Source organism: Frankliniella occidentalis, unplaced genomic scaffold (genome assembly GCF_000697945.3).
Source record: "Frankliniella occidentalis isolate FOCC.00 unplaced genomic scaffold, Focc_3.1 Scaffold71, whole genome shotgun sequence".
Taxonomy (NCBI): domain Eukaryota; kingdom Metazoa; phylum Arthropoda; class Insecta; order Thysanoptera; family Thripidae; genus Frankliniella; species Frankliniella occidentalis.
In genome coordinates, this window is record NW_026267201.1 from 508463 (window position 1) to 530683 (window position 22221).

The following is a 22221-nucleotide window of genomic DNA, read 5'->3' on the forward strand; positions in this document are numbered from 1 at the left end:
GGGGGGGGAGGTTGGCATCACCTGTTATTGTGACCATACATGTGGTCACGTGGGACTCAACGTGTTAAGAAAGAGATGGAAAACAAGGAACAAAAGGAAAAACAGTAGATGATACCTAAAAATCAAAGAATGACTCGTAAAATCAGTAATGTTGCTCATAGGTAAGGAATAAGAAATCAGTGAATAAATCAAAGCTACCCATGTCCAAAATTTCACATTTTTAAACATAATTGATCATAAATTACCTTGAGAACCAGAGTTGTCACACTGTCGTCCACTGTATCCTGGTTTACAATAGCAGGTAACACGGAAGTCTGAGGCAATGGAGCAGCTTTCTTCATTACCATTGCATGGACACTGAATGCATGACCCCAACACACTTGCAGACAGATCACTTGTGTTTCGATAGAAGCCGGTAGCACATGACTAAAAAAGAGGGGGATATGAGTTTATGTTACTTTTACATAAGTAAGTTTTGGTAAATAGAAAACAATAAATAAACTACATCATACCTCACAAGACAATCCTCCATATCCTGGGGGGCAGCGGCATGATTCTATATGTGTTACAATGCCTTCCCCGGTTAGCATGGAAACTGCTGTGTCCATGGATACATCACTCAGGTAAATCGCATATGTTCGGTCAGAGTGTGATGAACGTATAAGAATGGTTTCCAAAGAAGACAAAATAGTTAGTAGATCACGCCTTGATGCAGATCGTGGACCATTAATGTCTAATCTTTTCCACCCAGCTGACTCTTGCAAAGGTATTGTCACCACCTTAATTTAAAATGAAAAAGTCCAGGATAGTGATTAAGTACTAGTAAGCAGCTTTTAAAAGCAAAATACCAAGTTACAAACCTTTGTTACGTTTGGTTCAGATCTATTGAGATTGGACCAATAGACAGAAATACCATTACCAAAGAGAACAACGTCTGTATCATGTGTTGGTTGAGCACCATACTCAGCACTGTATTTTTGGGTGAACACCAAGTTTCCACCATATGAAGCAACCTTAGCAATAGAGTAAAGGTAAATTAATAAATTGATAAAATTATTATTTAAAGGGTAAAAAAGCAGAGAAACCGTAAAAACATAAGTAAAATTAAAGTTTTGGTTTTGGTTTTTATACACAATGTTTTACAGATACATATCAAATACATTTACCTTGTTCCCTGTAAATGAGTTAGGAAGAGACCAGAAGTAAGTTTCCTTTGGTGGTGAAACAAATTCGTAACTAATTTCATTTTTGGCCCAGTCAACTTTAAATCCAGAAAAAACAACAGGTGACCGGTCACTAAGGATGGAAGGTACACGTTAAATAATGCAATTGAGAATTGAAACAAAATTTGATCATTGATCAGTACAAATAGATGGAGTATCCTTACTTGTCAGTCAGATTAAAACCATGGTTGTTGCCAAGAACTTGCATAGGAATCTGAGTTCGATGAAGAGTAGACGATTGGCACTGGTCAGTTACTCCCATACAGAAGCAACTCAAGCAGCCTTCACTATTGTTAGGGGATAAGTCAAATGTTCCAGGACGACAATAATCACAACTGTGACCTTCAACATTTGTCTGTTTAATAACAAAAATTTGTTTTTAATTTGTTGTAAAAATGTAAAAGTAGACCACTTAATATAAAAAAAATAATTGAGACCTTACCTTACAGGTACAGCTTCCATCTGAATTACATTCAGAACTCAAACTACCTCTTGGATCACAATAACACGCAGGCCCGTGACGTGGACGGCAATCACCTCGATATGCATCTCCTTCAAACCCAGGAAGGCACTGTTCACATTGGTCACCAGTAGTCGAACCCCGACAATCCTGTATGAAGAAAAGTTATTATTTTTACATACAGAGTATGTGTATACAATTTAATTTAGAACAACTGACTTACGCGGCAAACACCAGTAACAGGGTCACATTCTGATGAGTGTCCATTACAATTACATGGGACACAGATGCCCAAATAGAGTCCATCTGATCGTGTGTATCCTGTACTACACTCTTCACATGACAAACCTTGGTGTCCAGGTGGACATACACACTGTTCAACTGACAAAGCACGTTCTTGCCCAGTATTTCGTTCTTCCGCGATGTCAAGAGACACAGACAGTAATCTATTACAACAGGGTAGAAAAAAATTCTGATTAGTTTCATAAAATACTAAGTTATGATAACTTAAAAACGATTTATATTAAACAATAACAATGAGAGGTAAGTTAATACAATTAAGTTTAAGACTTACGCAGCTTCAAGAGTACTTGTTGTGTACGTTGCCTTGATTAAGACATCTTCTAAGGTGGACAACGCCATTAACATATGAGCACGGTCAACTTTTTGACCATCTTGACGTTGCCAAAACTGTTCATAGAGTGGAACTGAAATGTTTTGAGGTCTATTTGCTTCCAGCTGCTCATGACCAAAGTAAAGAAGTCGAATGGCATTAGACTGCAAGAGATAACACAAAATGTATTATAAGTTAATTAAATCAAGACTTCCAGTAGATGATCCATAAATGTAGATACATACACTAATAAGCTCCACATCTGGTGCACTATTGCGAGAGCTTTGGCCTCCTGGAGTGGGCACATAGCGAATTACATACTTTAGGTCTCCACCATATGATGTAATTTTGTTTCCAAGGAAGCGAGCAGGCAGTTTCCAATAATGCACATTATGCACCTATCAGATGAAGATTAAAAAAATATAAATAATAAAGCCTGAAACAATAATGCGTTTAGGACGTGTTAAATGGTTGGATGGTAAATATTTCCTTACATCGGAGCTTCTCCTTGAGAAATCTTGGTATATCAGTTCCCTAGAATTAGGATTAAGGCGAATACCAGATGTAATTGGTTCATCTTGCTTAAGTGCCTCCACAATTTTGAAGTCTTGGGTGTCCCTTGTGAACTGCGCAACAACCTATGAAAGACAAAAATGATATTAATTAGTTCAAAATACAAGAGATATCTAGGTATTAGGTGTCACATATGAGATAAAACTCTACCTGCTGTCTGAACCAGTTGGAGCTACTACACTGGCGAGAGACACCCATGCAGAAACAATCCACACAACCAAACTGATTTTTTGTGTCCAAGTGGAATGTGCTTGCCTTACATTTATCACAATAAGGACCAGTCACATTTGCCTAAAAGAAGATATGAAAATTATTTTTAGAAACAAAATAAGTTAATTAGAGACTCTTTTTTGTAGACTATTGCATGTATACTATATACATTTGATACAGGGAAACAAATTTGCCAGTTAATTAGTGATTTATGACGGATTTGACCCAGCAGTACATGACCATGTGGTGATCATACAAACCAAAGTGCTAACAAGACTATATTGAAATTTTCTAAACAGATTAGAATCCTTATTTCACTTACCATAAAATGAATGAAAGCATTAACAGAAACAAACAAGTTAAATTCAACAATATAGTTTCAGGAGAAGAGAAGAAACAGGTAAGTTTTAATGGATAAAACTATGTTTTCTTAAGAAAGTAATCCCTTCCCCACCCCTTCAAACACAAATACACACCTTACAAACACAGGTTCCTGTGCTAGGATCAAGAGATGAGCTTAATGAACCAGCTGCATTACAGTATCCTGAAAACCAAAGATGAAGTTGTAGAATAAGATGAAAATATAAATATGTGACACACTATACTCTTTCCACATAAGATGATGCAAAAAAGCTAGATTATATAATTACAATGAATTTGAAGTAGGTAAGTGAAACGGTAGTTCTCCATAATTAGTCATTTAGAAGCACGCAAAGATGTATGCCAAGAACTCTAACATAGATTAACATTTACAAGTAAATTTCATCCCTAAAGCACTTACCATTTAGTGATTGAAAAGCATAAAACAGAAAATACGAACAATCAATACACAAGCTACTGTATTTAAAATGTGTTATTTCTTTTTTCAGACATAGCCAAAAAAGGAGTCATATGGTTACTCAAAACTAGAGCTAATTTGAACAGAGCATGTACACAGTGCATATGCACACTATAAAATTTCCATAACGGCACAGTAATCTAGCTTTGATTTAAAGCCTTTGGATACAGAAAAATATATGTTACTCATAGATTAAAGGATAAGACATCTTTCAGCATGCAAAATATTCCAACCTTTAGTACATTTAGAAACTATGAAGATTAAAAAAGTATACAACACCTGGACGACAGATGTCTCCTGGGATGAAAGGGTTTCCCTGGTATCCGCTGGCACATTTTTGACAGCGCCGACCCTCATAACCTTGGGGACAATCACATGTCACTTGACCATCAGTATCTAGATGACAAGTGTGTGCAAACCTGGTACAGAAAATCGAATAATAATAAGAGGAAATAAATTACTGCATTACAACAGTTTTAATTAGGCACCACATTGAAAGTTCATTATGACTGTTGGGACTAACTGTACTGAAACTGAATCCACTTACTGATTAGACGGGTTGGTGTGAGGACATGGGCAACGTTCACACTGACCACTTCCTGAAGAGTTCTTGTAGTAACCTGGAGGACAGGGTCTCTCCTCAGGCATGCACATACCGAGCCATGGACCATGTTCACGTCGATGATGGTCAGCAGAGCACACCTACATAAAAAATTTAAATTATGTGGAGTTCTCCGCTTGTTTGACAAACATAAAATGTGAAGACAACTATTGGAAAACATACCTCACAAGAAAGACCGGAATAACCAGCAGGGCATTGACATTCTTCAACAAAAGATGCCTTTCCCTGACCAACATTTCGAATACCAGCAGAGTCTATTTGAATGTTTGTCAAAGAAGTGTCCAACAAAGGACCATCAATGTAACGAGTTCTAAAGGAGAAAGAAAAACACATTATATAGTTGTTTTTAAGTAAAAACTTCAACTGCACAACTAACTTTGGGTGGCAGTTAGACTTACTTAATGAGTAAGCCATTCACATCTGCAAGTGCCATCATTATCTCTTCTCGAGAAGCAAGGATATCTCTATCACTGGTAGAGCCTCGAGTAGAAGACAACCTACGATACCATTCACCATGGAAGAAACGAATCGATCTTTCAATTTCTTGACCAGGAGATGATGATGCGGAAGCATTGTGCACTAGAATATATCCATTGCCCTATAAATAGAGAGATACAAATGATACTAGAACTTTAGTTTCACCACAATTCCATATCAAAATAAATTTCCTTACACTGAGGATAACATCTGGAATGTCAACAGGGCGGCCATTTCCTTCATATTTTACTGAGTATTTGAGATATCCACCATAAGTCCGTAGTTGATTGCCATGGAAATTATCATGTAGGGCAAAGTATGGATATACATTATCCCCAAGGCGGAATCCATCACGTTCAATAGTTGATGAATAAATCTGTGGATATTGGCTTTGTTCAGACTTAAAGCAAGGTGCCAGTAAAAACTATTGGATTAACAGGTTTACCTGTAAACTGTTTCGCCCCAGATTTCTCACAGATGGTAGGTTATAAATTGGGCCAGTCAAAACTTCAACAGTTTTGGCATATAAGTCCACACGCACACTTGATAGTTCAGTGCTATCAATTGGTGGTGGAAGCTGCCGATAGATTAAAAAAAGACATAATATTTTGAGAAAATATTGACAACAAACATGTGTTATGAGCACAGATGCATCAACAAACCTGATAAGTGTACAGATTAGCACTCTTGCATCTCGTAGCTACCCCAAAGCAGAAACATGATATGCATTCACCAGGGTGCCTTGCATCACTATTAAAGCTGCCAGGGGCACAGACAGTCTTATTTGGAGAAGTGACAACCAAGATTGTGTCAGGAACAGCAAATTCCCTACCACGCATATTCAAAGCTTCACAGCTGTAAGCTCCTTGATCAGATTCCTATAATTCAAATTAAATAAATGGATGGTAAGAACACACATGAAGGGAGCGAGAACATTTTGATAATCAATAATCTTTACCTGAACATTAGGACAAGTCAAAGTTCCAATGCCACGTTCACTAGTGCTGGTGCACTTTGCAGGTACGTGACCCCAGTTCAAGCGCCATACTACAACAGGTGTAGGAACTCCCACTGCCCTGCAAGTTAAAATCATTGTCTCTCCTACTTGTAAAACTTCCATTCGCTTGGGACCTTCTGCAATCTGCACAGCAACTGTAACATTAAAAAAACAAAATGGATTAAGAATGTATTTAAATTGATTTTTTACACCCTTGGCATTATTTGATTTAAAAATACAGCATAAAACTTACAGCATCCTGATTCATCACTTCCATCTTGACAGTCTACCTCTCCATCACAGTGGAAAGACTTGGGAATACATTGGTCACCAGATCGACACTCAAATTCATGATAGCGACATTTTGAATCTAAGGGAGAAGTTTTGCAATAAATGGAAGATAAAAATTAAAATAGAAGAATTTATAAAGTTGAATCTCAACAACTGTAAATTCAGACATAGACAACCAAATCTACCTGGGGGGTTAGTGGCACAGTTCCTTTCATCAGATCCATCTCCACAATCATCATCAGAATCACAACGCCATGTTTTCATCACACACTTTTTGTTATCACATTGAAACTCATTTGGTTCACAACCATCAGGATCTAGTAAATAATTTTTTAATCTTAGAATTAAAAACATAATTTTGAAAAAATCAAATGGTAAATGAAGAAGGTACTCACTGCAGCGCATTTCATCTGATTGATCTGAACAATCATAGTTACCATCACAAACTTGGGATTTGGCAATACACTCTCCACTAGAGCATGTTGCTTCATGTGCACCACAAACTTGGGGAGGACGTGTTGTTGGAACGATGTCTGCCAACAGGATAAATAGCAGTAATGTTATTTTTAAAAAGATCACTGACATTGCATATACCTGAAAGGTGCCTCTGTAAGATGCCACTTATTAGGTATACAACTCTTTGATAAATTTCTTCCCCAATTCAGAGGAAAACAAGTTTAATTGGGTAAACAAAAATTAGGTATTCATTACACTGTGCTTTGCTTGTGAAATTAAAAACATTGATGTACTTACCAATATAATACACAGGAAGCAAGAGACAAAATATTACAGAAATTACACAACAGGTTACTATAAAATCGTGAATTTTAAGAGGTGAAAGTTGTTTAAATATATGAATGTATTTCTACGAGTCAAATTACAAAGGTCAATAAAAGTTAGAAAAAAAGGAGACAGAAAGAAGAAGGAATGTACTGTGTGTCACAAATTTACTAATGGAAAAGCATGCAAAGTTCCTGGAATGCTGCAGTACCAATGTTTTGATTGTAAATTAGAATGTCAATACCAGAGTGATTTGATAATACTTATAGATAAATATGTTCAGAACACTAAAATTTATATGCATTAAGTAATTGTTACTTTTATGCAGGATTTTTGAAATCAACAACTGAAGTAGACCAACAAAGGAAAGGGAAAAAAAACGAAATCATTTGACTTCACTAATTTGATGTACAGTAATTTTGACGGTTGTATAGCAAAAAGAGAGAAGAGTAAGCCTACCTGAGCCATACAAATCAGCGAAAGAGGGTGGTAGGATGCCAAACTTTAAGAAAGGTGAGTTATATGAGTGCTTGTGATAGAGTCCTTTGTCTCTTCCAGCAGCTTGTAAAGGCCACAAAAAAATGCATGCAGTATTCGTGTCGTAGAGAAAGGTATTAGAGATTTACAGTAGACTTCACAAACTGGAATACTTATTTGAATAGTAACTAAAAAGAATCATAGATCTTAGGGTTGAAAGGTCTACAAAGGATCTAAACAGAACTGGACCACACTGGTCGATCCTAACATTAGCTTGGTCTATGTTAGAATGGACAAGCAATTGGATGAAAAAAGTACACAACTATGATATTATTGTGACAAACGGTAGAATTAAGATAAAAATAAAAAATGATCTAGATAGATTTGCTTCAGTACCAAACCATTCAATGGCTGGATGCAAACAATTTAATAATAACAATAATAACTCAAATTCTTTTGTGGAGTCTGGCTGTAACTATACACAAAGAAGATCTAAAATTGTGAAACTTGTGATACTATTGTACAAGAGTCTACAATCTATAACCACACACTTTTCCAGTATGGAAGTAGAAAAAAAAGTTCATATGCTATTTTTAAAATGGTGGTCCAAGTAACAAGTTTTATAGAACAGTACAAAATAACTCCTACATAGTACCCAAGTGCAGGAAAAAAGAAAAATTTACATTAACAGAAGATCACTGGTGTATCAAGGTCATCTAGGTATCTATAAACCTGTAGGATGCAAACTCTGATAAACACCACATCTTTTTCCAAAATTTCCTGAACTTTCTACTATGATAATAGATGTACTTCTTACTTTCACCAAAAATGTTAATACATTGACCACCTTGATTTAATGTCAGAAATATTTGAAGTATTATTGCTCCCATAGAGCATAGGTGTGGTAGGAGACCGAAACACAGGAACATAGGAAGAAAGAACACAAACTACACATTGAAGGCCAAACTACTCTATAAGGTTTTCTTTTAACACATCCAACTTTCCAAATTTCTGTAATCCAAACCCACTCAATAATTTTCGTCGAAAGGTGTGAGGAAAAGAAGTCTTTTAACTTTTACTCTATATGGATGAGCGCATCAACGGATGGTTGGAATAATTGATTCTTGACCTTTCCATGGTCTGATAAATAAAGTCATACTGTATGTTAAGATGCAGAGGGAAAAGTTTCAAGTTTAAGTACAAGGTAGAATATTTAGGTATTTCTGATGGAGCCAAACTTTTATGAAAGATGGTGTGTTTGTGTTGGATTCCACTGATGTCAAGCAATTATTATGTACATGTAACAGCTAAACTGCAACAATATTTACATGCTACTTACATTGTTCTACTCGTAATAAAACCGTGAGCCTTGATCCAGGAATGTTTTCAGGATAACCCACAGCTTCACAGATGTAGTTGCCAGAATGCTCTAACTGTTAAGGAAAATATCATTGAGTGAGGTACTTAGAAAATAGAAGAATAAAAGAGAATGAATAAAGAATATCGTAATGTAATGTAATGTAATGTAATTGCTGTACCTGGATATTTGGCATTTCCAGGCGTCCATTTCGGTCTTGAGATCCAGGAGGAAGAGGAAGATTATTGGCACGAGACCATTTCACTCGGGCACGAAGTGGACCTTCATCGCGGCATTGGAAAACAACCTCACGTCCTATAAAAGTTAAAAATTGCATAAATTATTTTATCTTTTAAAATATGATGAAGGAATTCTTTACCCTAACTTAGTTTTGTTCACAGTGAAATAAAAGTCAGAGACAGCAAGAAAAGTTAATTACACCACTAAAGACATGCCAATGTAAATTTTCTTAAGAGTGATTTAAGTTACCATCCTAATGTACACATTACTAAAGATAAAAAAATGGACAGATCTTACACACTGGCAAAAAGGATCAACATCAGATAAAAATTGAATTAGGATGTTTGGTAAGATACTCAACATCATATAAAATCAGGCCTGATAACGTAGCACATGTCAACCATGCATGAACAGACAAAATTGAATGTAGGTAAGGTATTGTGAATTTAATTTTGATTTTGTATTTTTGTTAGCTTAATCTGCACATGATATACACATATGCAGTTTTCTATCAAGCATGTAAAAGAAACAAACTGATCAATTTAAAAAAAAACAACAACTGATATGTACTATAGGAGACAGCATGCTTCATACAATAAAATTCATTTTCAGTAACAGAAAACAAAGCTCTATACATCACACATCTACAAATCACATGACTTACCAACTTTAACTGAATGAGGTCCATCCACAGAAAAAGAATGTATCACAGAAAGAATAACAACATACCGGTTGTTAGTTGATAAGTAAAGATATTGGAAATTAGGTAGGAATGTCAGAAAACCAGGATGTTATCTACACCGTTTTCACTGATACAGAGTGGGTGTTTTAAGCCATCCTTTTTACTGGTTACAGAACACACTCTAAATGTCAAGGACAAATTTTGTAACTTGCAGCGGACTTCTGTGTGCATAACTGAGTTCAGATACATTATTGTAACTTGCTAGTCACTAAATTTGAGTTGCTAGTTACAGTATTGTATCTGAGCTAATTATGCACACAGAAGTCCGGTGCTAGTTACAACAATTATCCTTAGACATTTAGAATGCAGGATGCCGGCGTGCGTGCGGGCTTGCCTACCGTCGCACACAACCAAGGCACCTTACGGCCCTGTGCGAGCAGATACCAGTCTGCACACCTGTATCAGGTACATAACGAGAAAAAAAAGATGGCTTCGAACACCAACCCTGTATGTGGATTGAAAACATGTAAACTTTACACACCATCAAAGAAAGGTTCACAGACAGGGAACAAGCAAAAAAGAGTCTACAAGGACATGAGACTATTACATTAAAACTTTAATATGCTTACTTTCTTTGATGATTTGATCCTCTGGGTATGTCTTCAGGTTCAGATCTGCAGGGCTGGATGGAGGGTTGCCAGGTCTCCTTGCTGAAATCATTAAGAAGAAATTAGTCCACTTGGTATAATTTTTTTCAATGACTATGTTACACAGTGAGTAAAACACAAAAACAATCAAATTTTAAACCTTTGAACACAAAATGGAGTTAGCAAAAAGAATATTTTATTAAATTGAGTTTAATGTTGACCAAGTAATCAAACTGTGACATAGAACATTTTAAACAGGAAAGTCAATAAGCAAGTCAAACTGTACTGGGGTAGTTTAGCAAGTATACATTTTGGTATATGGCAACACACATCATGCACTGAACAGATCACTTACAGCAATCTAATTCATCACTGATATCATGGGGACAGTCACGTTTCCCATCACACCTCTGTTGTTCAGGAATGCAGGGACCATTTTCACAACGAAACTCTCCTTGCAAGCAAGGTCGCCAATCTTTTCATTTATCATTTGTAGTGTAGAACAAAGTCAAAATCAGCTTCAATATTCCTTGAATCACCTCCAAAGATGTTACTGTTTTTAAACAATACAATAATAAGCTTACCACAGTTTGCTTCATCAGAAGAATCGATGCAGTCTGAACGTCCATCACAAACAGCAGACTGGGAAATACATAGTCCATTGGAGTGGCAAGAAAATTGTCCATAAGGACAGCTCCGTGGTGGAGCGGCAGTTGATGGAGACTGATCAACTGGGGAAAAAACAGAAGAAACTGTTGTTACAATATTTGAACTCATTGGAAATAAAAAACCCTGGCAACAATTAACTCAAATTAAAATACATAATTAAGGGTGGACTTACCACAACTGTTCTCATCACTCCCATCCTGGCAGTGTGGGCGGCCATCACATTGATACACATTAGGGATACATTCTCCTGATCCACATCTGAACTCTCCAGGTCTGCAATCTGCGTAAATTCAGATTGGTGAGACACAACTTCTCAATTTATTAAATAACAAAGAACAAGATAAAGAAAGATATCCTGGACTGGTTTAAATGGGGAAAATAGGTACATTACAGTCATAAAGTGACTTATTAAAGGAAAGACATCAATCTGAAATAAGTTGGTGTTTAGCCTCTACTTGATTTACTCATATTGAATGCAAATTCTGCAGTCTTCAAAGGTTTGGAACAGTTTAATGAATTATAGTTACCAACAGAGTTATTCAAACAGTTTACAGAGATAGTAAAATCTCAAGTAGGACCGTGAAATGCCACATGAGAAAGCAATATATGCAGAAATGTTTCTCACACTTTTCCAATGCCTTATTTGGTTTGAAGAGTGAGAGAATCAAATGCTCGCTCCTTAAGCATGCATCCAATACATTTTCAAAAGACACATAAAAGTGGCGACTAGAAAAATCACCGGAGTCAAGATTACTTAATCTTCTTTGATCTAGCGAGTAAACTATATCATGCATTCATAGTACATATCAAAATAGACATTTAAAAAAAATCGATATTGAAAGAATTATTATGCATATGTACAGTTTTAGCTAAGAAAATATGAACTTCACAACACCAGCATGCCCAATCCTTATAGTCACAGTAGTTGTATAAAAATGCAAGGTATTCTCAGAATTTTCAGAAAACTAAAAATACCTTATGAGGTGAAAAATTAAGATTTATCTGACGAATCTCTGTTGAGCACATACTGCTATTTTACTAAATGCTTTTAAAGGGTAATATGGACTAAAGACTATGGACCTGAACTAGGGAGACCAATAGTAAGTTTGTTCCCATGCATGTTGAGATAGATTCTCAATGAAATGTTCTTTCAAATTTTGAAAAACGAAATTAGAAAAAGGTTTAAACTACAAGATATTTACAGTATATGTTAAGAGTGATAAGTATAACATGGTTTTTCCTTTAACTATTTACTTCTTTTGAATTTTTTTCTTTTCTGTACAGAGAGAGGGTTTGAACTATCAACTTAAGCCATTGCAAAATGCCAAATTTGGAGGCTAATTTCTCCTATCATGCTGAGAATTTCATGCACTGATTGGTATGCACAGATGGCAAACCTTCATGTAAATAGTCATGACTTGATCAGCTAATATGGCAACACCGAATTTGGGGCATATAGAATGATAGTTTAGATAGATTAACACATACAGCACCAGTAATTTCATGATACTACCCTAGTAGTTTCCATTCCAACCCTCCATAACCACATGTGGTTGTTGGCACAGAAAGTGATAATGAAAACAAATGAACTGTATAAAAGAAACACTACTTGTGGTAATCATCCGAAATGATGCCGACTTATTTTTGTTTAATAGGCCTGCTGCAAAATATTTTACTCTGAATAGAATATTTCAAATGTTAATCAGAAGAAAACCCTACGGAACCCTAGCCCATCATTGCCTAATAGTTTGATTAAAAGACTAAATAATTTTTATGAGAATTTTTCTTTATGGAGTTTGGTCCAAATATGGAATGCTAGTTTCTTTACAGTACTACAAACCCAGAAAATTACACCAGTTAAAATATGGCTATTTGAGTAGTATGAAGTATGGTACAGCAAATGGTAAGATAAGATGGACTAGATACCATATCATAAAATTCCTAAAAAATAAAAAAAACCTAAGAAATGTTATACACATTCCAAGGATGCGAAAAATCCATTAATTATAAATTTATAACCATCTGCTACAAAAACACCTCTAACCAAAGCAGTTTTGCTCATCAGAAAAATCCCGACAGTCGTAGAAATTGTCGCAGCGGTGTTTCAGACTAATGCAAACACCAGCACCACATGACCACTCTTCATCCAAACAAGTTGAGTCGAGGTCCAAACCTGAATTGATTCCATGTCAATGAGGCACAGACAAAACAGAAAAGATTTATATGCTGATGGAAAATACAAAATAGCCCACTGTTCTGTGTGAGTTGTGTCATGTGAACCATCCTTAAGATACACTGTCAAATGAGCATGATTGTAGCTTTTGATGAAACAAGGAAATTGTGCTTGAAATAAAATAAGAGGAAGTGCTAAAGATATTGGTGAGCTGAAGTTTCAGTTAAAACCAATGGTTTAAGCTTCTTCTAGATAACTTACCACAGCCAATTTCGTCTGATCCATCTCTGCAGTCAGGTATTCTGTCACATTTTCTCCTTAGATCAATGCATGATCGATCGCTGCATGTAAACTCATTACCACCACAAGTTGGCTCTGAAATAGCAAAAAATCTTATGAAAAGAGAGTCTAAACTAACACGCCTAAGGAGAAAAAAAAATGTTGAATTTATAGTAGGGAGGAGTAGGGTATTTAATGTTAGTTAAAGCATGATGATATTAATTGATAGATATCTATACATAGAGAAAGAAAACAGGAGAAAAAGGTGTTTGAAAATTTAAGATATAAGAAAGAAACCCACCACACTTAAATTCATCTGACCCATCAGTACAGTCCTCTATGCCATCACAAAACGCGGAAGAATCCACACAAGATGAATCAAAACATTGGAACTCATTAAGGCCACATGGTTCATAATCCTCTGATGAATAGTCATCGGACTCTTTATAGTCTAAATCTTTTTAACCATGGGCAAAACAATAAAATAAATAGAAAAACACAAAAAAATAAACAAAACACGAGGAGAAATGAGGAAAAATAAATAGCATTACACATGCAAGACTTATTTCATGCAAAGAAAAAATGTTGTCAAAAACGTGAAATAATCTTAAGGGGGCAAGTTTGGCCACCAACAGTTTTGAAGAGATCCTTTTAGTAGACATAGAAAATTGCCACTTAGAAGTTTGACTTGAGGATTTTATAAATACAACAAATTATCAGTGGCACATGCAATTGAATCAAGCTGAATGTGAATGGCAAACAATGAAAAATAGGGGAGGAGTGAGAGAAAGCAAATTATCTCTGCTCACAGAGTAAAAAGGCAAACAAGGATCATAGAAGCTAAAATTACTGGTGGCACTTTGACAATTTTGGTATTTGATTTTCTAGAGGATGAATTTTAGACTAGTATTTAATGCAATCCTAGTACCATATATGTACAGTGGTGTTTTACTTTAAAATGATCTAAATGCCCTCATATACAGATACTTTTGAGACATGTGCTTACCACAGCCATCCTCATCAGATCCATCAGGACAATCAATTGTACCATCACAGGTTCTTTCGCCATCTAGACACTGGCCATTGGTACATGTAATTTCATTGGGAGCACACGTTGCTGTTTGATATGCCACCAACAATCCCCAAAATCAGAAAATAAGCAGCACAAACATGCAAAGGTGAATAAGAATTAAAAATGTAATAAGGCAGTGCATAAGTGAATGATCACACACTAAGTGTCTGAATTTAGCAGGATTGCCAAATGAGACAATTTTGGAAGGACAAAACAAATGCTACCCAAGAATTTTCTTTTCGGAATTATGAGCGTGAAGTATATCATATGATTGACGCAAGATTCATCAAAACTGGAGAAAAGGCAGTACATAAATGTCTTGTGATTTTGAATTTGAAATAGAAAGTATGTCATGACAGTAAAGTGCATTGAGAAGGATTAGTAGATATGGGAGTACAGGTACTGCAGGAGAGCTAATATTTGAGGTAAGAGGGGGAACATCAGAAACATAAGATGAATTGATATATACCACAAGATTTCTCATCACTCCCATCAAGGCAGTCTCTGATTCGATCACATCGATATATCTGCCGAATGCATTGGCCGCCGTCTTCACAACGGAATTGATCGGGTTGGCATTGAGGCGGGTCAGTTATACCAGAGCCGGACCCTACAATGTGCAACACACAAATTTGAAAACAAAACAATAAACACAAGAACAATACAAAGCTAGCATAATTGGAACAGGCAGCTTCTTTATGATAAACCTAACATCAATGGCAGTAGCATTTAAAACTTAGGAATATTACCCAGCCTTGGTTGAAATAAGGTGTGCAATAGCACCAAAAAGTAGATAAAAATTAAGTACTGTATGGTCAATCAGTAAGGTCACATCATGAAAACAATGAGATAAAACTCTAATCAATAGAAAACAAATTTGATAACATTTTGTAAAATAAATATACATAAATACTGGGGTGATCGAGATAAAACACACAGGATGTATAGGAATAAGCTTATTAGGCTGCTCTTCTGTAAAGTAAAGCAAGTTTGTGAGTTAAGGAAACCCCCTACGTACCATGGCTAATAGAACAGTTTCTTTCATCATCACCATCAGCACAGTCAGGTACCCCATCACACTTTTTGGCCATGGATACACAATATCCGTCAGAGCAAGAAAAGTCTGATGCAGGACAAGGAGCGACAATATCTAAACAAAAGCACAATGCACACAAAAATAAACAAAGACAAAGTGAAAGAAATCTAAAAGCAGTGCAGAGCTTTTACTCTCATTCACTGACAATAAGTACCCTTGTGGTAATTTATTTTTGTGCTCATAGCAGAGCTTAAGATAATTTTTAAAATTAGCATAAAGCAAGCATGAAACAGTGCAGAAGCCTATAATATCTTTGCATTTTCTGCCCAGTGCACAATGATAGCAAAATATTGATGCCAAAATAATATTTTCAAGTTCAAGCTAAGCTAACTCCCTTAGAATGAACAAATCAACAAACAAACAAAAGCTAAGTGAACAATATCTTCCTGGGAAGAGAGTGTGATATATTTCAATATCCTGGCAGAAAGAAATAGCTTGTTGAAGGTCAATGAGGAGGGTAGCATGGTGACCTTTCTGGATTCATTTAATAACCCCTTGAGCACAAATCAATGAAATGAAAAAAAAAAAAAAAAATTAAAAAAAAAAACACAATAAGTCTGACATGATGACATTTCGGTCATGCTCTGGTGTTAAGTACCACCCTTTCTAATAAGTGTTTGACTAGGTAAATTGCACAGTCTGTTTCTATCCTGTATAATCACTTAAAAACTTATATGTTACAGGTAAAGTCCGGGTGTCAGGGAATGTCCGGATTCCCTAGCCCCGGTAGGGAATGTCCGTTTGGGACGACTGAAACCGGGCATTCACTAGACAATGCTATCCATGTTAGACATTCACTGAAGGCAGTCAGGGAATGTTCAAAATCGGACTTTAACAGAGGGGGTGGCCAGAAATGTTGGGGATGAAAGTTCAGGTATATGGGTGTATGGGGTATGGGGGTATATGGGAATCCAGACATTCCCTGACACCCAGACTTTACCTTTAACATATATAGCCTAACAGTTAAATTCCACTGTATGGTGCATTTATAAATACAATGTATTAAAAAAAATTGTCATTTGACAAATTGTTTATATTATACCGTAAGTGTAAAGTAAACTTACCACCGCAACCATCTTCATCACTTCTATCGTAGCAATCAGGGTAACCATTGCATCGTTTTGCTTGATCAACACATTGTCCATTATTGCAGAAGAATTCATGGTAAGCACACTGTTTTGCTGCGAAATATATTGAAATTACAGGTGGAACACTTAAAATTGTAGCTTCTCTAAAATTAAAAATACTTACGGCAATTTCTTTCATCTTCTCCCTCTGGGCATTCATATAATCCATTGCAGCGCTGAGATAAACTGAGGCATCTACCGTCAGAACACTTAAACTGGTCTGATCCACAGACTGTAGAAAAGAATTAGAATTAGAAAAATTTAACAGCTCAGGTCCTTACACACAGACATTGTCTATCATACATTCTATTAAAACATACATTTATCACAGTCATCCTCATCAGAGCCATCGGCACAATCTATTTTCCGATCACAGCGATGAAGAAGTAGAATACAAGAATGGTCACGGCATTGGAATTCTTCTTTAAGACAACCAACTGTGGTAAAGACATTTCTTTTTTAGAGATAGTCATATGTATTTAAAAAAAAATAGTGTAAGCAAATTCCAAAATAGAAATTACAGTATATCAATAGAAAGACAGATACAAAATTACATCCAACAGATTTGCCACAGAAACCAGAACTAAAATGCACAACTCATGCTAAGCTTTAAACAGCAGCTATTGAGAAAACATGCACGCAAAGATGCTGACAACATGCCAAATAGTTGAATGATGAAAAAAGAAATACTTAACAGATTTCAGTAATGGTTTTTATTCTTCTCTACAACTGAGTAGAAAAGAAAACAGAAAGGAGATAGCCACAGGTAGACGACAAAGATAGATATATTTAAAAAAACACAAGAAAATATGTCAAAGTATTCAGAAATACACATAGTAGAGATAGTTGTATTCAGGTAAAAGACATAGAATGAGAACTGCTGTGAAGCCCATAGGACAAATGTAAAAGAATTAACATTGAGATAGGAATGACGCCCCCCTTGCCCCTCCAACCCCTTACTTTCCACAGAAAAATGTGGGAATATTCAGAGATCACAAAAAAAAAAAGGAACACCACATAGACGTAACATTAAAATGTGCATACTTTTACTTTCTGGACATGATTCCTCATCGCTTTTATCTTGGCAGTGAACCGTTCCATCACACCTTAGATTTGCAGAAATGCAGACACCACCACTTCTACAGATAAAATCACCTGGTTTACATGCTGTAAACATAACAAAATGCAAATATCCAGGGTACACCAAATGTTCTGCCAATCATGCAAAGGTGTCATGCAGCTACAGACTTCCACCTTCATTACAATAAAAATAAATAATTAAAATTTGTGGAATGTGACATTTTCTAATGAAGCCTATTGGTTGTCTTGAAAACAAAACAAGAAGTAAAGAAGTAGAAAAGCGGGAATAAACTTGTCAGCTTTAATTTGTTGTACTATATTATGAGGTTCAATAGACTGTAATTATTATGCATTAGAACAATGTCACATAATGAGAGGAAATTTTTCAATGATTTAGGATTGAGTTAAGTCTTTGACCATTCTCTGAACTTACGGCAATTCCTTTCATCAGACTTGTCTGGACAGTCAAATGCTTTGTTACACCAAGCATGGGAGGGGATACACGTTCCATCAGCGCAGCTTTTTTCATCCTCTCTGCATTCTTCTCAAGTGAGTAATAAAATTAAGTATTAATGAAAGTAAAAATAACACCTCAGCCTCTTAGTTTTATATCCAAGCAAGCATAAAAAAAGCTCTTATCATGCTGTGTAGTAAGTGTACTAAAACCTTAATTTATGTGCAATATACATAATAAATACTACCACCACAACTTTGAAAAATGCATTAGCAGCTGGCACTCACTTGTGCAACTGTAGAATTACATTTTAATAGTTGGCCAAACTTACATCACATTACAATATGCCATGCACACTTACTGCCAAAATTCCCTATATTAAGAATAATTTATTACATGGTGCAGGATTTTAGATGAAGGTACTCACGATGAGATTGGGAAGGACAGTTCCGTTCATCTGAATCATCTCGAAGACAATCCATTACCCCATCACATCTTTTGTGGCTTTCAATACATCCTCCATTTTCACAGGTAAAGTCTGTTGGCCCACAAGCTGCAAATCAAAAATTAGATCAGTCTAAATTTTTAGTATGCTTGAAAAATTTCAATGACATTTTACCAATGATATTTTCCCAATTAAACATGCACACAACGCTGAAATCTATCTGGTTCTAATACATTGAGTGCAATGAGTATTTGACCCCATGAAGAACCCTGGCACTGGGACTAGAATATAGTTTTACAGTTCCATGGCACTCAATATGTTAAAGTACTCTATAAAGCTCTAACACAAAATAAGTGTGAATTGCATGCACATGTAAATACTAAATGAAAATAAGCAAAAGAATGACTGCACTACAAGTGGAGTACATACGGCAGTTTTCCTCGTCATCTCCATGTTCACAGTCAATAGCTTTGTTACAGCGTCGGATATCCTCAATACAACGACCATCTCGACATTGATATTGGTCATCATCACATATGGGCTCTGATAAAGCACGCCAAAAAGAAAATATAAAGCAAACACTTAACATTTATGCAAAAAGAGAAAAAAATCAGAAAACAAGCCATAGTCCCGAAAGGAAATTACATTTTCTTATTTAGCACATAAACTTAAAAACAACAGAAATATTTTAATTATTTTTTAAGATCTCTGAAAATAAAGTTCTCATACCCGTCAGGAGATGAAATTTGAGGTATTTATCAGATAAACTATTTAAGCAAGTTCATATCCGTACAAGAAAATTTGACATTTGAACTTCAGCTCACGAAAGCAAAAGAATTGTAAAGTTAAAATAGGAACACACTTAAAACCAAAAGAAAGGACTGAAGGAATCCTTATGTTATATTTCCAACGTTAAAATTATTCAGGAAGTCAGGGCATGTTGAGGTGAGAAACATAGCTCTTAGAAACCCGCATTTGTAGTGTTAACCAATCCATATGAGAGTATCCATACAAGAAAAAAATCAAAAATTGCTAAATGAAACAAAAAAAAAATCAAAAAATAAAGCATAAATAGATTACAAGCCCAAAAGAAACGAATACAAAATGAAGACCACGCTACAAAGCACGAAGTTCGGGGAAAAAGAGCGTTTAAAGCAACATCAAACACTTTCAACTTTTCAACAATAAGCTGCCCCCCTCCCCTTCGAAAATCGGTAGGATGCATATTTTTTTTTCTTTTCTTTTTTTTTGCTGCTGTTGACAGCTCCCATACAGATACCCTCGACGTCGGACGTGGTTTGGCCCATGCAGCCGCACGGTCTCTCACCTGAAACAGGCAAAAGGGAAGAAAGTTGTCAAAATTGGCTCCGGCAGAAAATCGCAAGACCCAACAGATTCTGTTCGATCAGATTCAAAATCCGACCCAGAGCGGGGCTCATGTTGCTCCAGGTCAGATGAGGCGGGTCGCGACATCCCGAGCCTAGCCTCCTGGAAGTGGTTCGCGTGCAGCGAGCCTCCGCGGGGCGCTCCGCGGGGCGCGCGGGCAGGGCTGCGGGGGGCGACAGCCGGCGAGAGCTCACCCCCCCCCCACTATAAAAGGCTCACCCAAAACACGCCAGGCAGCGGAATGACGCGGCGTGCAATAAATCTACGGGATGACAGAAAATTCGTACTGACGACAGTATAATATACTGCACTGTGGGAAATGGGCGGCGCAGCGCGACACACCGCGACTGGTGGCGCAGGGGAGGAAAGGGGGGGGGGGAGGAAGAGAGGGAAGCAACGAGCAAAGCGCCGCTAGCTAGCCAGCCGTGGCTGGATCGACGCCCGGTGGGTAGGCAACACAACGGCCACCCGACGGAAGGAGTGGCTCTAGCAGCTCTAGTGGGCCCCAACGGGAGTTTTGTTTAGGGGATCGCCGCGCCGCCCCCCCCCCGCCACCCGAAGTCGGCGCACAGCGTCGTGCACGTCCATAATGAAAAAGCAGGTCGCCCTGTTCCAGGATGGGCCGGGGAAGGGGGGGGGGGCATCCCCGGTCGAGGGGCCGGGGGTCCCGCGGCGGGCTCCAGTAGGCACTTCATTTAGCGCAGTAGGGCGGCCGCTTGATTGCGCAGCCCCCTGCATGTGGCCAGGGAGCCCAGCGGAGCCCAGCGGAGCCCAGCCCTCCTGTAACGATCATAATTAATGCACCTTAATTTCCTGGCCGTTCACTGCCTGGCCGTCGGCGGCAGGAGGCAGCTGCTGCTGCTCCGGAGGAGGGGAGTGGAGGGAAGGGAAGGCGGCGGCGACAAGTTTAGAAGCCTACTCCGGCTCGACTGGGCGCACCGGCGCATCAGTCACCGCCGCGCCAAGTTTTAAACCCTGTGGCCCGTGGTGACAGAGGTTCTAAATCCTGTGGCCGGTGGTGACAGAGGTTCTAAACCCTGTGGCCGGTGGTGACAGAGGTTCTAAACCCTGTGGCCGGCGGTGACAGAGGTTCTAAACTGTAAACGCACGAGGTGAGAGGCAGGGCGCGGGTGGCATGTGGCGCGCACAAGCAGAGCCGCGCCGAGCACTGAAACAGACGTGAGCGCCAGGGGAAGGAACAAGGGGTTTAGTGGAGGGTGCGGTGGGGCTCGGGCGGGGAGGGGCACGGGCATGTCGAGGCGAGCATCGGGTAGATCACACAAATCCCTGGGCCACGTTGCACGCCCGACACGCTCGGGACGCTCCTGCTCCCCCGGAAGCGGAGCTCTGCCGCCCCCTCTTCAAGCACAAACGCTGCAAATTACAAATTCCCTCCCGCCCCTCCCCGCGTCCTCTTCTCTCCTCCCCCGCCTCGTCTGGCCCGGGGCCTGCTGCTGCACGCCTCATTCAAGTGCCCGATCCAATAGCTCTGGCGCTCCCCCACTACCCCCACCCACCCCCTCGCGATGAGAGAGCCACCTTGGCGAAATGTTTGGGGGTGGTAGGGGGGTTGTTTGGAGGGGGGGGGGAATAAAAAGTAAGTCTGCTGTGCTGTATGGGTTGTTGGGCTGTTGGGCCGAGGGAGCAGGGGAAGGAGCCGGGCGTCCTACAGGAGGAGGAGGAGGGGGTTGTAAACCAGTAAACCATCCCATCAGTTAATGATCCAGACCGACAAGGAGCCACACCGGGTGGGGGTGGGTAACCCCTTCAGGTGCGGTAACATCATCGCCGGCAGGGCGCCCGGCGGGCTGCATTAATGGGCGGCCACAACGCGTTATTAGACAGGAGGGGGGGGGAGATATGTTAAAGTACTCTATAAAGCTCTAACACAAAATAAGTGTGAATTGCATGCACATGTAAATACTAAATGAAAATAAGCAAAAGAATGACTGC

At 38.1% G+C, this 22221-nt stretch overlaps 1 protein-coding gene across 20 annotated transcripts in view; it reads right to left on the minus strand.

Moving 5' to 3' along the window:
• Nucleotides 1–22221, minus strand: part of LOC113217484 (basement membrane-specific heparan sulfate proteoglycan core protein) — a 142283-nt gene that overhangs the window by 15033 nt on the left and 105029 nt on the right. For 8 of the 20 annotated variants that reach the window (XM_052268538.1, XM_052268534.1, XM_052268537.1 and 5 more), the window contains 41 exons: nt 19312–19425; nt 18865–18990; nt 18417–18524; nt 17948–18070; nt 17224–17340; nt 17028–17135; nt 16841–16957; nt 15699–15830; nt 15150–15290; nt 14615–14725; nt 13910–14065; nt 13591–13704; nt 11329–11436; nt 11072–11218; nt 10843–10962; nt 10470–10550; nt 9100–9233; nt 8901–8994; nt 6700–6837; nt 6490–6621; nt 6267–6383; nt 5975–6168; nt 5679–5894; nt 5462–5593; nt 5213–5392; nt 4938–5137; nt 4702–4849; nt 4465–4619; nt 4197–4336; nt 3556–3623; nt 3020–3160; nt 2791–2934; nt 2542–2694; nt 2258–2460; nt 1907–2129; nt 1666–1833; nt 1388–1578; nt 1167–1296; nt 861–1013; nt 513–779; nt 246–426 (listed from right to left, as the gene is read on the minus strand). In XM_052268538.1, the coding sequence (XP_052124498.1) occupies nt 246–426; nt 513–779; nt 861–1013; nt 1167–1296; nt 1388–1578; nt 1666–1833; nt 1907–2129; nt 2258–2460; nt 2542–2694; nt 2791–2934; nt 3020–3160; nt 3556–3623; nt 4197–4336; nt 4465–4619; nt 4702–4849; nt 4938–5137; nt 5213–5392; nt 5462–5593; nt 5679–5894; nt 5975–6168; nt 6267–6383; nt 6490–6621; nt 6700–6837; nt 8901–8994; nt 9100–9233; nt 10470–10550; nt 10843–10962; nt 11072–11218; nt 11329–11436; nt 13591–13704; nt 13910–14065; nt 14615–14725; nt 15150–15290; nt 15699–15830; nt 16841–16957; nt 17028–17135; nt 17224–17340; nt 17948–18070; nt 18417–18524; nt 18865–18990; nt 19312–19425 (5925 nt within the window). The remainder of the gene's footprint in view (nt 1–245; nt 427–512; nt 780–860; nt 1014–1166; nt 1297–1387; nt 1579–1665; nt 1834–1906; nt 2130–2257; nt 2461–2541; nt 2695–2790; nt 2935–3019; nt 3161–3555; nt 3624–4196; nt 4337–4464; nt 4620–4701; nt 4850–4937; nt 5138–5212; nt 5393–5461; nt 5594–5678; nt 5895–5974; nt 6169–6266; nt 6384–6489; nt 6622–6699; nt 6838–8900; nt 8995–9099; nt 9234–10469; nt 10551–10842; nt 10963–11071; nt 11219–11328; nt 11437–13590; nt 13705–13909; nt 14066–14614; nt 14726–15149; nt 15291–15698; nt 15831–16840; nt 16958–17027; nt 17136–17223; nt 17341–17947; nt 18071–18416; nt 18525–18864; nt 18991–19311; nt 19426–22221) is intronic. The other 12 variants (XM_052268541.1, XM_052268527.1, XM_052268544.1 and 9 more) reach the window with 10 other exon arrangements.